The sequence below is a fragment of the Salvelinus fontinalis genome, chromosome 15 (assembly GCF_029448725.1).
Source record: "Salvelinus fontinalis isolate EN_2023a chromosome 15, ASM2944872v1, whole genome shotgun sequence".
NCBI classification, from domain to species: domain Eukaryota; kingdom Metazoa; phylum Chordata; class Actinopteri; order Salmoniformes; family Salmonidae; genus Salvelinus; species Salvelinus fontinalis.
The window spans coordinates 26,554,269-26,570,247 of record NC_074679.1 but is presented as its reverse complement, the minus strand read 5'-3'; the positions used below and the strand labels follow the sequence as shown (position 1 = coordinate 26,570,247).

The window sequence follows — 15,979 nt, the reverse complement described above, 5'->3', positions numbered from 1 at the left end:
GGCGCTACCAGGAGACAGGCCAGTACATCAGGAGACGTGGAGGAGGCCGTAGGAGGGCAACAACCCAGCAGCAGGACCGCTACCTCTGCCTTTGTGCAATGAGGAACACTGCCAGAGCCCTGCAAAATGACCTCCAGCAGGCCACAAATGTGCACCCCACTACGCTGACAGACACAGCAAATCTTCTTGCCACAGTTCGCATTGATGTGCCATCCTGGATGAGCTGCACTACCTGAGCCACTTGTGTGGGTTGTAGACTCCGTCTCATGCTATCACTAGAGTGAAAGCACCGCCAGCATTCAAAAGTGACCAAAACATCAGCCAGGAAGCATAGGAACTGAGAAGTGGTCTGTGGTCACCACCTGCAGAATCACTCCTTTTTTGGGGGTGTCTTGCTAATTGCCTATAATTTCCACCTTTTGTCTATTCCATTTGCACAACAGCATGTGAAATTTATTGTCAATCAGTGTTGCTTCCTAAGTGGACAGTTTGATTTCACAGAAGTGTGATTGACTTGGAGTTACATTGTGTTGTTTAAGTGTTCCCTTTATTTTTTTGAGCAGTGTATATAGTGTAGCACTTGTAGACTTCCACAGGAAAGCCGTGCAACAGATGAAAGGGGAAACTAGTGATCAAACATGAGTAAGTAACCTATTTTTGGTAGGGCTTACCTTGCTCCCTCCGACAGTCAAACAATTAGATTTTTTTTTTTTTTTAATGAAAGTAACCCAAAGTAATATAACTGGTAATATAACATGTTACTTTCCACACAGAATAATATTGTAAAGTAACGTGTTACTTTTGTTCAATGTAACGAGTAATATCTATCTCAACTAATCCCAACACTGGTGAGTACTGTATGAGAAAAGCAGTGTGTGATTGTCAATGTGTTGGAAAAGAAACCTGCATCTCATTTTGATCCTTTCTTTCCAGCTGCAGTTCGGCATTGTGGCTATCAATTTTGTGTGGCTACGGCTTGTCTTTAATAAGGCATACAGGGCTGGAAATGGTTTGTGGTCACACTGTCTCCTACCTCCCACACTTACTAATGTATGGAAATGTGACGGGTTTCAAAAGACATTTAGCACGCTGTGGTCACTGTGGTCTAGATGTAGGGCAATGTCAGGGAATGTATGGCGATTATGAGCAATGGGCATGCATACACATTTTATAAAACAGGGTTTAACCTTGGAGGTGACCCAGGTCAGGCGGGGTCGGGAATGAAACGACAGATGAAACAGGGAAAATAAATATCCCTCCTCATCCCGACCAATCCTACGCATCAAATAACCCTGGCCTGCATATGGGTCCAATCAGGCCAGGGTTTAACCAGGGAACCAGGAATAGGGGAGACGTGTGAAGGGTGAGCCAGCAGTCAGCTAGCCTCACAGGCCCACCATGTGCTCCACATTACAACACGGCACAGAGACCCCCACTTAACCTGCTTACCTGATCTAGCCTGCACCATTACCAAGCCGGGTGGATCCACACTCAGGAAGGGGCTCCTGGGTTAGACCATTAGGAAGGGGGGGGGGGTAATGGAGAAGATGGCCCCAGATAGCCTGCATTGTTAGAGTATGCATTTCCCACAGGCCATTTAGCCTCAGATATTTTATTAACATGCTCACTCTCTGGCTGGACAGTCAGTCTTAATTAAAGAGTTTAGTAGCTCTGTTAGTCCAAGGGTTTCGAAGAATCCGAGTCAAAGACATGGCCATGGAAAGACTATTAAAGACATTTGGCCCAGACATTCCCCTTGGTCCCCGAGATGATGATTTGATAGCATCATGCACGCCACTACATGTAAAAATGGGAACATTGTTTCCATGTTTCAGATGGATGAAAACCTTGAGGCAGACACTGATTATTTCATGTAGCAGCTGAGTGCTTAGATGACCTTCCTGAGAGACCTCCCAGCTGGCTGCATTACTTACGCTGACATCCAAAACCCCACTTAAGTTTTTCGCCAAAATTTTCTTCAGTGTTACAGTATACATCTCATCTTACTACAAGTCTGTAGCAAGGCCTCAAAGTCCAAAAGTAAACATTTTAATGGGGAAACGGCTACATGTTTTTGATAATTGCCCCCTCTAATATGTTTGTAAACACAAAGTTTGGATTTTGGTGGCTCATATTTATGTCCCAATGTCAACTTTCGTCTTCATCATGTCAGAGTCATTTGGCTGATATCACTATTAGCACCATCTTCTGGATGGCTTTGCCTCTCCCTGCCCTCTGGACAGTGGGCCAGGCCTCCCAGAATGCACTCCTCTGTAATGTAATAGTACAGCAGGACCCAAGCCAAGCCCTCTCCGTCCCTGCTGAATAGATTGCTTAATGCAGTCGCTCTGGCTGACTCTCCTCATTCCTCGAATGATGCAGCATTTACGAGAGCTAGGAGACAGAATAAAAATCTGATAGACAATATGTGAATGTCATTAATTTTTTTCCTCTACAAATCTGCTGACTTATGTATCCACTGTATTTTCATTTGCTGCCAATTGATGCGTTAGCATGTTTAATAAGACACACTGGGCTACTGTATACTTTACTACCTACTGTACCTGGCATTATGTCATGCACATAATGTTGTGACATATAGCGAAAAGAATACACTACCAGATACCTCTCCATTTTCCCACTACTGTAAATGCCCTGTAAACCATTAGCTTTCGCTGAGTCAGGCGTTTTGATTCTAATTAGAAAATAACACACACAGCATGTGGCCTCTATCAATGGAGATGTTAGCAAACTTCCCTCAAATTCCTCAACAAAGGTGCCCTTCCAAAAAATGTATTCTTTATGAATGTGGCTTTTGTGTGCATTTTACCTTTGTGTGATCTCTAGGGCAGGCTTTCCCAAACCCGGTGCCCCCCCTGGGTGCACGTTTTGGTTTTTGCCCTATCGCTACACAGCTGACTCAAATAATCAATACTTGATGATGAGATGGTTATTTGAATCAGCTGTGTAATGCTGGGGGGGGGGGTTGTGTGTCACATAACCTGGTGACTTGGAACATGGCCAGTGCACAAGCAGGTTAACATTGACCAGTGATCAAACCATATGTTTGTTTTTTTAAACAATTATAATCAGTCTGGCCTCTAAGAGTATCTGTCTTTGGCCTCTGTGCTGTGCAATGTACGCCAAGAAATACGAAATGATGTATGTGAGAAATTGCTAACAAATGCTCCCTTAAAACAGAGGGTGGTTGAGAATCAGAGCTGTTAGCACTAGTGTTATATGGTCCAGTGTTAAGGTCCATGCGTTCCTCTACTCACACATTCAATGTACACATAACAAGGTCTTTCCCCTGGCTTCATTAAACATGCTTTATGATATATGGCTGTGCATGCGAGCAGCTGCACACAGTTGCCAGGTCTGGTCCTCTCCATCCTTTTGCACGCAGAAAATATTCTGAATGAGTCCAGATCAGCTCCCCTGTTTAGATTTCTTGCATGGGACACATTTTTGGAATTACAAAAGTAAGATGTCAAATAAAAAAATAGGGAAATTTAGGGAACAATGCGGGCCTGTAAGAGTTGTTGCACGAAATGTGCATTCATTCAAATCTTAGTTACCCGTAGCCGTTTTGACAAAATGTCTCTGAAGTAGCTTATGTGGATGTGCAGGCCCCTCCATGTCTGTAAACCAGTCCCCTGTTGTTACATAATCCAAGACCTCACTGGGCCAGAAAGTAAGCAACAGGTCACTTCTCATTCCATAGACCCCAGCAGAGGAACCCTTAGATCCTAAAGGCTTCCAGATGCTGACTCTACTTTAACACAATGTAGCCATGCTGAGAGGCAGCCCTTACAGACGTTTCACTGGGCTCATTGATAGCCATCGGAGTCAGCAGAATGGATTCAATCAATTGATCTGTGTCCCCCACAAGCTGTAAACGATCCCATTCTCCCTTTGTATTCATTTGACATGTTATGATGATGGTGATTGCTATTGCAAGTTGTAGCGGTAGTAGTGTTTATTTTAGTATTGCAACACACTCTCATTAGCAAGCCAGTCATGTGAAATGGTACAGTTCTACACATGTAGCAGAGAAACATTGGAATGTGTTATTTTATGCTCACCTTTGGGTGCCCTCTTGTTTAGATATCGATGAGTGTGTGAATGAGACCATCTGTGGGGACCATGGCTTCTGTGAGAACACAGACGGCTCCTACCGTTGTCAGTGTGACCGGGGTTACACCAACCCCCCTGGTGATGCCGGGGCCCATGGCTGTGTAGGTAAGTAACTGTTAAATGATACACTCCACTGGTTAGCATGGTCAGTTACTGTATACAGTACCAATGTGCAGTACGTACTGTATTCATTGTACATGGTGGTATGTGTGTACGTGTGTGTTTGTATGCACACTTGTGTCTGTGTGTATATGCTTTGCATCCGTGTGTGAACCTCAGTGTGACTTTAACCCCCCTCTCCCATTCCGTGGAGACGTGAACGAGTGTGAGATGAGCGCAGCGCTGTGTGGAGAGGCCCTGTGTGAGAACGTGGACGGCAGCTTCCTGTGCATCTGCCCCAGCGACAATCAGGAATTTGATCCCATCACCAGCCAGTGCCGACCGCAGGGTAACAGCACACACAGGGACTTATGGGACTTAAGTGTTCGTCCTATCGCTGGGGGATTGAATTTTCACTGTCTTCACATCTGGGGAATAAATTGCAGGAAAGAACAAATTGCAGAAAAACTATTCCAGCTATCCTTTACAGAATTGATTTGCTGTGCTCAGAACAACTCACTCCAAATTCTCCCTCATGGTCAAATCTCCCCCAGTCAAATTCCCCCGAAGACATACAAGGATAAGGTATAGCTATTGGCAAAACTGCCATGGAAAGATCTCTCAGAAACACTAACAGTGTTCACTGTAAACAGATTACTGAAAGAAAGGTCCAGCTTACCTTGTCTGTGGTATTGGCTTGTCTTTAGCTTGACATGGGCATGTATACACAGACGGGACATATTTACATTAATAAGCACAATGTTCTCGGCGGGGATGTTTTTGTTCTCGTTCAGTATTAAGCCCCAAGTATGCCTTGTGTACTTTGACCACATTTTACTTTTGACGTGTGCTAATCAATCATGTCAGAATGAATGGTGTGTTGACTCCCATGCCAGTGTTTCCATTTGGCAATGCCCACTGCTTAACAGTGAATGCCTGAGACCATGTCTGTGGATAAATGAGCAGCTGAAGGTACTCCAGCCTACTGCCTGCCTGCCCTACTTTAAGACATGGTTCTCTTGACCAGGGGAAACAGTGGCACTCATTAATACTGTTAGACATGGGGCCAATTTGACTGACTGATTCTCACTGATATCATGATGGCAATAAATATGATATCTAGTGGTAATAGATGTAGTCTTTACTCTAGTAATTCAACTAGAGTCACAATTTATTCTGCAAATCCCCTCCAATTATTCACCTCTGCATCTATTTCTCTTCATGAGTGGTCTGATTGTCCCACAGCTGCTACAGATGAAGATGCTCCTCCTCATCCTCCTCCTAAGCCAGCCTCACCCACAGAGGAGCAGAGGAAGGAGTGTTACTACAACCTGAACGATGCTAACTTCTGTGACAACGTGCTGTCTCGCAATACGACCAAGCAGGAGTGCTGCTGCACGGTGGGGTCCGGTTGGGGGGACGACTGTGAGATCCACCCCTGCCCTGTCCCAGGGAGAGGTAGGCTTACTACAGTACTATTTGGGACTGAGTGACACTCCCAAGAGGGATCATATCATCACGATTTAGGAGATAGATTCAGATACAACTTTTCACATACTGTAGGCTTACTCCCTCTCAATACACTATGTATGATGCAGTGTTACACTATGTTTGTCCATTCATTCTTGTTTGTTTCTTCAGAGGAGTATAACCAGTTGTGTCCACATGGTAGTGGTCTTCTGCCCCAAGCGGTTTCCTCCCACAGCCTGGAACAGCAGAGTTTCAAAGGTACTTTACTCCCATGTTGCCTCCTCAAGCCACTGGCTTCTGTTTACAGTCGGTATAACTGAGGTTTCACAGTTTTTCCTTCTCCCATAACTTTGTACCAACACAAAGAAAATTGCAGTTTCAGCTCCCCTTTTATTTCCACCCATGGCAGCTGTTAAAAACATCCGGAATAATTTCCCACCTCATTTATGGTTCTCTTTCAAGCTAGCCATTTACACCGTGACGAGATACCTGCATACCCAGCTAATTAAGCACAAGTGTTGCACCCAGTGCTGTAGCTAGTTATAGCAAATGCATACATTTTTGTAAGATTCTATAGACATTCACCTTGGCCTACACAAAGGCAGATTCTAGAGGTGAAATAGGAAAGAAAAGGTGATTTTGTGTATAGTGTATGTGAATTTATTTGAACAGGTATTGATTCTTCGCCCCTCTTTCCCTCCCTCTTGTTCTCTCTCTCTGTGTTTGTCCGTCTCTCCTCTCTCTCTCACCAGATGTGGATGAGTGTAAGATGTTTGAGCCAGATATCTGTAAGAATGGCCGTTGTTCTAACATCTTCTCCTCGTACTCCTGCTTCTGCCGTACAGGCTTCTACTACGACAACATCCGTCTGGAGTGTGTGGGTAAGGGCCGCTCGCTGTCTCTCTGCTTTTCCCTGTTCCACGAAACCTGCTCCAAATCTCAACTTTTAGACCCAGTTGTTGACGTGTGTTTATGTGTGTGTGTTCCAGATTATGACGAGTGCCTGACAGAGAAGGCGTGTGTCGGTGGGGTGTGTGTGAATACCCCTGGCTCTTTCAACTGCTTCTGCAGTCCTCCTCTGGTCCTGGACACCACCTGCCGCCACTGCATCAGCGTCAACACCACCGAGGGTGCGATTCAGACACACACTCACACAGCAGCAGCAGCACACTTTTACAGATAAACTACATCCTCCGTCTCAGTTTATCCAGATTAAATGGTTACCAGCCAGATTATTGATTCATCTGTTCAACATTGACAACCTAAAGTTTGTAAAACCTCCTCCAACTCCATCCTTTCCTCTTTTGTAAATCACTCTCTTCCCTTCTTCCTTCCTTCCCTCTCTCATCTCTCCTCCATCCCCTGCCCCACAGAGATTGATGAGCCTGATGAGGACATCCATCTGGACATCTGCTGGCGGGACATGATAGAATTGTATGTGTGTATCCAGCCCCTCATCGGATGGAGGACCACCTACACAGAGTGCTGCTGTCTCTATGGAGTGGCCTGGAGTGAACAATGTGCCTTCTGCCCCAGTAGGGACTCTGGTAAATAACAAATGGCAGATGTAGTTGTCATTCATAGTTATTATGTAGCTGAAATCATTTGTGTGGCGGCTTGTAACGGTCTAAATGCAACACTGACGTGTGTGTGTGTGTGTGTGTGTGTGTGTGTGTGTGTGTGTGTGTGTGTGTGTGTGTGTGTGTGTGTGTGTGTGTGTGTGTGTGTGTGTGTGTGTGTGTGTGTGTGTGTGTGTGTGTGTGTGTGTGTGTGTGTGTGTGTTGGATCAGATGACTACGCATTACTTTGTAACCTGCCTAGGAGAAGGGGCTCTGACAGTCTACGAGAGAGGCCAGGCAATGAGTTCGGCCCTGGTGTCGAGGGTCCTGAAGGGCCCTATGTCCCCCCCTACTGGGACAACTATGGAGGAGGGCCCATTTCTGGGCCTGGGGGTACCTACTACAACCCAGAGGACACCCAGGGCAATACCAACGACTATGGCTCACGAGTAAGAGACAGAGAACCGTCACTACGCGTCCCCATCCACCGGCCAAGAGAGTTCCAGCCTCACCCTGTAGACTCTAACAATGGTAACCTCATTAGAAATATATATATATTTTTAAAGACACATTTATTAATATTATTGCTAATGCATGGTGAAATGCTACCTCTGTAGGGACTCCTAATTATTTCATATTCTGTTTGCAATCAGACCACTATGATGGCTTTGAAGGCCTGCGAGCAGAAGAGTGTGGTATCCTGAACGGCTGTGAGAATGGCCGGTGTGTGCGCGTGAGGGAAGGTTACACCTGTGACTGCTTTGATGGATACGAGCTTGACCTCACCAAAATGGCCTGCATCGGTAGGTTCCTCTCCCAGTGTCTCATAATGAACCACCCACATTCAGACTCAGATTCTCCTCTGTGTTTCAAGTAAATATATCATTGCTTTTTGGAATTCCTAGAAACAAATTATTCAATGATCTGTTCCATTTTCCCACTTTTGAAAATGATGTATGTTGTGGGGCTAAGATCAAACCCTGCTTTAGAATGAAGAAGCCTCCCCGAGGTTTATGCCTTTTGGAGACGGGTCTCTCTTGATGAGGTAACTCACCCTGCAATATCACGCAGCCCAATGAAAGACTCACATTTACCATCTTGCTTTGGTTATTTTTAATGGGAAACTGATCAAAGTACTCTGACTGGATTGTTCTTTACCCTCCTGACTGAATATATAGACACACCCTGCCAACAGGCCGAGAGGCCTTGAATCACAGCCACATCGTGTAATACATGGATATTACACATTTTAAATGTGTCGGGTTTGTTTAATTTGAAAGTAAAACCCCTCTCTCATAATGATGTGCTGAGATTACTGAATGGACCAGGACTCTATCCCCATAGAGAATCATCAGGCCCAAGGCCAACACAGGGCGAATGGAGTGGATCCCCACTCTGTGGTTCTAATTTGTGAAAACACTTGTGGGAGCGAAGCTTTCCTTTCCAAGTGTCATGTTATAAATACCACCAACTTTTCCCACACAGAAATGAGGTAAACAGAGAGAGGAGGTTTGAGTTTGACTGCAGAGAAATGACACCAAACCACCCATGCCAGATTAGGAAATAGAAACCACTTGAAGGCCAACAATGTAATGGCATTTTAGTGTAAGCAAAAACTTCTGACTTGTCAGATGTACTGTATGTATGGCCAGAGAAGAGTTCATGTCTTATCAAACACGCAATACGATGCCATGCTTGATTTGTGTAAATGATTAGTGTAAAGATGTGCTGCTGCCTTTCAGATAAAATTGCATAACATGTATACAGAGAGGGGGGGGCAGAAAGAGAGAGATGGGTGTGTGACAGAGAGTTGGAATGAGTGAACAGGGATATTGTTAATGTGGGAAGCAAGAAGAAAAGTGCTTAAGTGATACGTATGAATGTAGTTTTCATAAGTACTGAGAGTCGGGCATCCCTTTAGGCCCCTCTGTCGCCAGAGAACTGCTGTGACTGTGGTGCCATCCTACCACCCACACTGACCAGGCCACTCCGCTGGACTGTTGACACAGGACGTGTGGTGGGAACAGCTGCAGGCAGTTGCAGTGAAATTGGTCTACTCTCTTAACACTGCCTGTCTCCTTTTCCTGCAGACATAAACGAGTGTGAGGACATCAGTGATAAAGTGGCGCTGTGTAAGAATGGGGCCTGTACCAACACTGAGGGGTCGTACAAGTGCACCTGTCTGCCCGGCTTCCAGGCCTCCGCCAAGCCCCATGAATGTATCCCAGAGGTCCCATTGTCTGGCCTCAGAGAGAGTGGCTGGAAACTGAGAGTGTAACTGTTGGGAGGTTCTACTCTCCTCCCTCCACCACCCCTCATCCCCGCCCTCTCACGGGGCCTGGCACTAAACCTCCAAGAACGCTGAAACGTCCACGCTTATCCCCTAAACACACACACCGACACACATACAATTCTCTCATTGGCTTTTTCATATTTTCTTTCTACCACACACACATACTCATTCACATTTCCACAGGGGACCAGAAGCTATGCAGTGAATGTATTCCATGGGATATCCTATTTCTTAAGATTTGCATTTTGCCTTAAAGGGATTTTTTGAGGACTGACCTTTTATTCAGTGACCCCAGACAGTTTGCTATGCATACATACATATTTTATGCATTGTTTTTCTCCTCCATTTCTCTTTTGGGTTAATTATTTATTTCATGTACATGACAAGGCTCTGCAAAGTTACAATGAAAACCATTTCAGAGGGCAGATATGATTTATATTGTCTTATTTGTCAGACCTATAGACTTTACTAATGATGAGGGGAAACAGTGTGAATTGTTTTTGAAGTTGGATAACTAAACCTGGAGGAAGCTGATTGCTTGCCACATGTTATTCATATTGTAACATAATAATCACATTGCTATACAGGGAGTCACTTTGAAACCACTTTTTACTTGTATTTGGGATGCTTTTGTGGTCAGCGAGGCCTAGAAAAAGAACCAACCACTTCTCCCACTGGTCTTCTGTGTTTCTCTGGGTCTTGAAAAACCACTTGGACTTGCATAACAGTCCTTAGTCCTCATCCTTCAAGCTAAAAAGGTTCCAATGGTGGCATGGTAGTCTCAAGAGCAAGAACTGGGATCAAACAAGGTCCAGCTCATCTTCATAGGCTGTTACGATGTTGCTTCAATCTGTCACCAGTACAAAAGTATACTGAAGAAAAAGAGGGCATTGAGTATGGAGCATTGTAAGACAGCATTGAGTACGGGCTTGGAAAGGCTGTATATGTATATGATGGTCTATGATAGATATGTAATATGTTTGTATAGGGTCCACTAGCACTCTCCCACTAGTCAGAGTAGAAGACACGTACAATATCCCGTGGCAAATTCTCCTTATATTCAACCACACATTCACAATTGACATCAGATCCCATGTAAGAACATTCCCATTGATGCATCTCTGAATGTGAGTAAAGGCTTTGTTGAAAAGGTTTGGGATATTTTGTACAGATCTAGTACTATGTATTAATTTTTTGTTACATTCTAATAATGCATATAGTGCAACCAATATTTTTGTTTGACAAAAAAAATTCCAGCATTACAGCTTAGCCATATGTAGATTTATATATATTTCTGTTAAAATGTTTTTAAACATATCTTTGTATGAGAAAAGTGGTTTACACTGTACCAGATAAAGTATATGTATCCTGCCCTGTGGAGCAGACATTGAAATGTAATTTTAGGGGAATGGCAGCAATGTTTTCAACACAATGTGGTGCCATTGATCCTACAAGTACAATACAAAGACACATGCCTTTTAAAATACAACCATTATCTGTTGTGCCATTAAAACTAAACCTTTTTTGCCTTTCAAATAATCTTACTGGGATCAGCATGTCATTCTAGTGATGTTTTTCAATACATTTAGTGATCACATTCAGCATTTCCAATTAAAAATAAACATTGTCCTTTGCATTCAAGTCACTAGAAACACATGATTGCTGATTGGTCATGTTCTCAAACTTTCCATTCAGAGAGATCTTGCCAGAACCTATCTTATACATATTTGGAGGATGCCTTCTTTCAATGACTGATGCCCTTGGCCTATATTCAAAGAGATGTTTATGGTCTGTACTCTATCTATACTGTATGATTCATTCCTCCACAAGTCTTACATTGATGTTATACAAATTGTGAACATGTATTTTGATATTACTTAAGGCTTTGTAAACCACAAGTTGTGGTGTAGGCTGTGGTCTATGAAAATATCATGTTCATTCCTTTTGTTTACCTCTAAACTATAGTTACTAATCAGTCATCAAAATAAAATGCGAAAATATCTACATTTCTCTCCCTTATCTGTGGAATATGCGACACACATTACACAATAATATACTTCATTACAATAATATTTCTAAACCGTATGTTTATAATGCAAATATACTGTACTTTCAGTTCAAATATTCCGCTCAAATGGAAAATGTTATGCATTGTGAGCATCCGTTGACAGTGTGAGCCTGTGATTTCTTGTGCTCTGACGCCACCCAGTGGCCTTCTGGTACAGCTCAACCACGGCGAGTGCAAAACAGATCCTTGGGTCGTCCCTACCCTAAACCCTAACCTTAAATGCTACCCTTATCTTAACTAGAACCACAACCATTACCTACCCCTAACCAATTTAAATGACAACTTCAATTGGATAGGGACGTCCCAAGGACTCCGGATAGCACGGACCGCTCAACCACAGCGTTTGGAAGGCTTTTCCCACTGTTATGAGGCTAGTACTGAATTTTAGTTGGATACTGGGAAATTGTGTCCATATCGGTAGATCCTATTCCTTTCGTGAAGGATGGAAAAGCATACATATCCCAGAAACCACGTGGCGTGCTGCTAAATTTGGAGTGTTGAGAAGCGACTACATTGCGCGCGTGCGTGGTGCGCACTTTTTGCAGATCTTTTATGAAACACATCGGGTAATTTTGAAATCTGTGCACCATGTAGCGCGAACGCAGAGAGGAGTGCATGCCAGGATGGAAGTTTTATTTTGAGAAATGCTTGTTTCCAAAGCCGTTTTTTTTGCCAACAATCGCATAGGCTGTGAAGTCCTGCTTTTAATGCATTACATACACTGAATATCATGTGAAAACAAGAATGAGAAGAACTGATTAGATTTACATCCCCTTTGGGCTCCCGAGTGGCGCGGTCTAAGGCACTGCATCTCTGCTTGAGGCGTCACTACAGACACCCTAGTTCGATTCCAGGTTGTATCACAACCGGCTGTGTTTGGGAGTCCCATAGGTTGGCGCACAATTTGTTCTTAAATGGCTTGCCTAGTTAAATAAAGGTTTAATAAAATAAAAAAATAGGTACAAAGCTGTTTGATAGCTGCTTCTTCGAGCTAGCTTGCTACAATGCTAACTAGTGTGTAGGGCTAACATTACAAGTGATACATTCATTGTCATTTATGCTATGTTCTTACTAGTTAGCTATTCCCTGTACAGTGTAATAGGGGACTTGTCAGGCTGCTTTTGTTGGCTATGTTGCAGCAGGCTGTCACAAACATTCCACTGATAAGAATTATTATTTCCTAAGTTATCTTTGAACAGTTAGGGGAGGTCAAAGAAAACCAATTGACGGACCGTGTTCCAGTTTTAATTAACATATCTGAAGGAGACCCCAAACTCTCAATGGAATATTGAGGATCACATCAAAACCAAATGTATCCTACTTTCCTTTGTTTTTTTATGGTGTTCCCACTGATTGATATGTGATGTTGTGTATGTACTTAATGCCTAATATTCATTGAAATGTGTGTTTTTTGTGTGTATTGATAGTGCCCAACATTAGCCTTTCATTGCCAAAACCCCACTTCCTGGATATTTTGCTGGAGTTCCACATCATCATGATCAGGGTGAGAGAACAAAAGAACACACATCTCACTGTATGTCACATTTTCCCACATACTTATTTGATTAAATACAACAAAATGTCTATTTTTACAGGGTAACTGGGTTGCAGCCCAAAGACAATGAAATTAACCCTAAACCCTGGCCAATCAACTACCAGGTTAGCATGTTGAATACTTCAGTGTGGTTTGACAGTCCCATAAAAATATTAACTTATCACTGTGCCTTTGTTCTGTTTCTGTAAAGGGATGGAGGTTCTCAGGAGTGAATGAGACGGAATACCGTGTCTACCTGTTAGGGAGCCCTGTAAGTACCTCTCTGCACTCAGTATGCTAATACACATAACACTGCTACAATGTAGATAAATCTGGAACTCCTCTGCAGCTGATCTTGTGGCTGAACCTGGTCAGTCTGGGCATGTATGTGGTTATGGTGGCAGCAGCCTCTCTGGCCCTCTGCAGAGGAGTCCAGCTGGACAAGAGAAAAGTAGGTAGGAGGATTTAGAACTTCCCTGTCACTGTCATGAGTAACTATTTTGAGTACCTCATTCTAACGCTGATGTGTATGTGCAGAGCATTGTTGCGTGCTGATGGAAGGTGGAGGACTGCTGCTCCTGAGCTGGTTGCTGCACTACGTACCCTTCTACACCACGGACCGCATCCTTTACTACCACCACTACTTCCATGCCATGCTCTTCAGCAGCATGCTAACAGGTACAGTGGGCCTACCACAAAAACACATGCTCCCCATAATTCCCCTGGTCATGTAGACCAACTCAGTGGCCTTGTGGTTAGTGTCGGTCCTTGGAGTGGAAGGTTGGGAGTTCGATTCATATCAAAGAATGTGATCCGATGCGTCTCTGCTTGGAGCCACCACAGCATTAAGGAGATCGATTGGGGGTAAGGCCATCAAGCTGCCTCATGCTGCAGAAACAGGAGGTAGGCTCCTGCTCCTATGAGCTGTTCCGGCTCGCACAAGGCTACTTACAGTTGAAGTCGTAAGTTTACATACACTTAGGTTGGAGTCATTAAAACTCGTTTCTCAACCACTCCACAAATTTCTTCTTAACGAACTTTAGTTTTTGGCAAGTCGTTTAGGACATCTACTTTGTGCATGAGACAAGTAATTTTTCCAACAATTGTTTACAGGCAGATTATTTCACTGTATCACAATTCCAGTAGGTCAGAAGTTTATATACACTAAGTTGACTGTGCCTTTAAACAGCTTGGAAAATTCCAGAAAATGATGCCATGGCTTTAGAAGCTTCTGATAGGCTAATTGACATAATTTGAGTCAATTAGAGGTCTACATGTGGATGTATTTCAAGGCCTACTGTCAAACTCAGTGCCTCTTTGCTTGACATCATGGGAAAATCAAAAGAAATCAGCCAAGACCTCAGAAGAAAAATTGTAGACCTCCACAAGTCTGGTTCATCCTTGGGAGAAATTTCCAAACGCCTAAAGGTAATACGTTCATCTGTACAAATAATAGTACGCAAGTATAAACATCATGGAACCACGCAGCCGTCATACTGCTCAGGAAGGAGATGCGTTCTGTCTCCTAGAGATGAACATACTTTGGTGCTGTCACGTTCCTGACCTGTTTTCTGTTGTTTTTGTATGTGTATAGTTGGTCAGGGAATTGGGGTGGGCATTCTATGTTATGTGATTCTATGTTGGGTTCAATGTGTTGCCTGATTTGGTTCTCAATTAGGGGCAGGTGTTTGACGTTTCCTCTGATTGAGAACCATATTAAGGTAGGGTGTTCACACTGTTTGTTTGTGGGTGATTGTTCCTGTGTCTGTATGTCGCACCACACGGGACTGTGTGTTCGTGTATGTGTATGTTCCTGTTCGTGCGTTATGTTATCTCGTTCAGGTTTGTTCACATCGTTTCTTGTTTTGTAGCTTATTCAAGTGTATTTCGTGTCAGTGTTCGTCTTGTCAATTTAATCAAATCATTATGTCTACATACCGCGCTGCATGTTGGTCCTTGTCTGAGGAGGAGAACGACTTAGACGAACGTTACAGGTGTGAAATGTGCAAATCAATCCCAGAACAGCAGCAAAGGACCTTTTGAAGATGCTGGAGGAAACGGGTACAAAAGTATCTATATCCACAGTAAAACTAATATCGACATAACCTGAACGGCCGCTCAGCAAGGAAGAAGCCACTGCTCCAAAACCGCCATTAAAAAAAGCCAGACTACAGTTTGCAACTGCACATGGGGACAAATATTGTACTTTTTGGAGAAATGTCCTCTGGTCTGATGAAACAAAAATATAACTGTTTGGCCATAATGACCATTGTTATGTTTGGAGGAAAAAGGGGGAAGCTTGCAAGCTGAAGAACACCATCCCAACCGTGAAGCATGGGAGTGGCAGCATCATGTAGTGGGGGTGCTTTGCTGCAGGAGGGACTGGTGCACTTTACAAAATAGATGGCATCATGAGGGAGGAAAGTGATGTGGATATTTTCGAAGCAACATCTCAAGACATCAGTCAGGAAGTTAAAGCTTGGTCGCAAATGGGTCTTCCAAATAGACAATGACCTCAAGCATACTTCCAAAGTTGTGGCAAAATGGCTTAAGGACAACAAAGTCAAGGTATTCGAGTGGCCATCACAAAGCCCTGACCTCAATCCGATAGAACAATTGTGGGCAGAACTGAAAAAGCATGTGTGAGCAAGGAGGCCTATAAACCTGACCCAGTTACACCAGCTCTGTCAGGAGGAATGGGCCAAAATTCATCCAACTTATTGTGGGAAGCTTGTGGAAGGCTACCCGAAACATTTGACCCAAGTTAAACAATTTAAAGGCAATGCTACCAAATACTAATTGAGTATGTAAACTTCTGA

At 43.6% G+C, this 15,979-nt stretch overlaps 1 protein-coding gene across 1 annotated transcript in view; it reads left to right on the top strand.

Moving 5' to 3' along the window:
- The window catches only part of LOC129811654 (latent-transforming growth factor beta-binding protein 2-like), a 149,552-nt gene extending 137,988 nt beyond the window's left edge, over positions 1-11,564 (top strand). Inside the window, exons 32-41 of the mRNA XM_055863125.1 lie at positions 4,108-4,242; positions 4,451-4,585; positions 5,482-5,694; positions 5,878-5,964; positions 6,459-6,587; positions 6,696-6,836; positions 7,080-7,253; positions 7,497-7,796; positions 7,919-8,068; positions 9,356-11,564. Coding sequence (XP_055719100.1) covers positions 4,108-4,242; positions 4,451-4,585; positions 5,482-5,694; positions 5,878-5,964; positions 6,459-6,587; positions 6,696-6,836; positions 7,080-7,253; positions 7,497-7,796; positions 7,919-8,068; positions 9,356-9,543 — 1,652 coding nt within the window. The 3' untranslated portion in view covers positions 9,544-11,564. The remainder of the gene's footprint in view (positions 1-4,107; positions 4,243-4,450; positions 4,586-5,481; positions 5,695-5,877; positions 5,965-6,458; positions 6,588-6,695; positions 6,837-7,079; positions 7,254-7,496; positions 7,797-7,918; positions 8,069-9,355) is intronic.
- Positions 11,565-15,979: the final 4,415 nt, after the last annotated feature.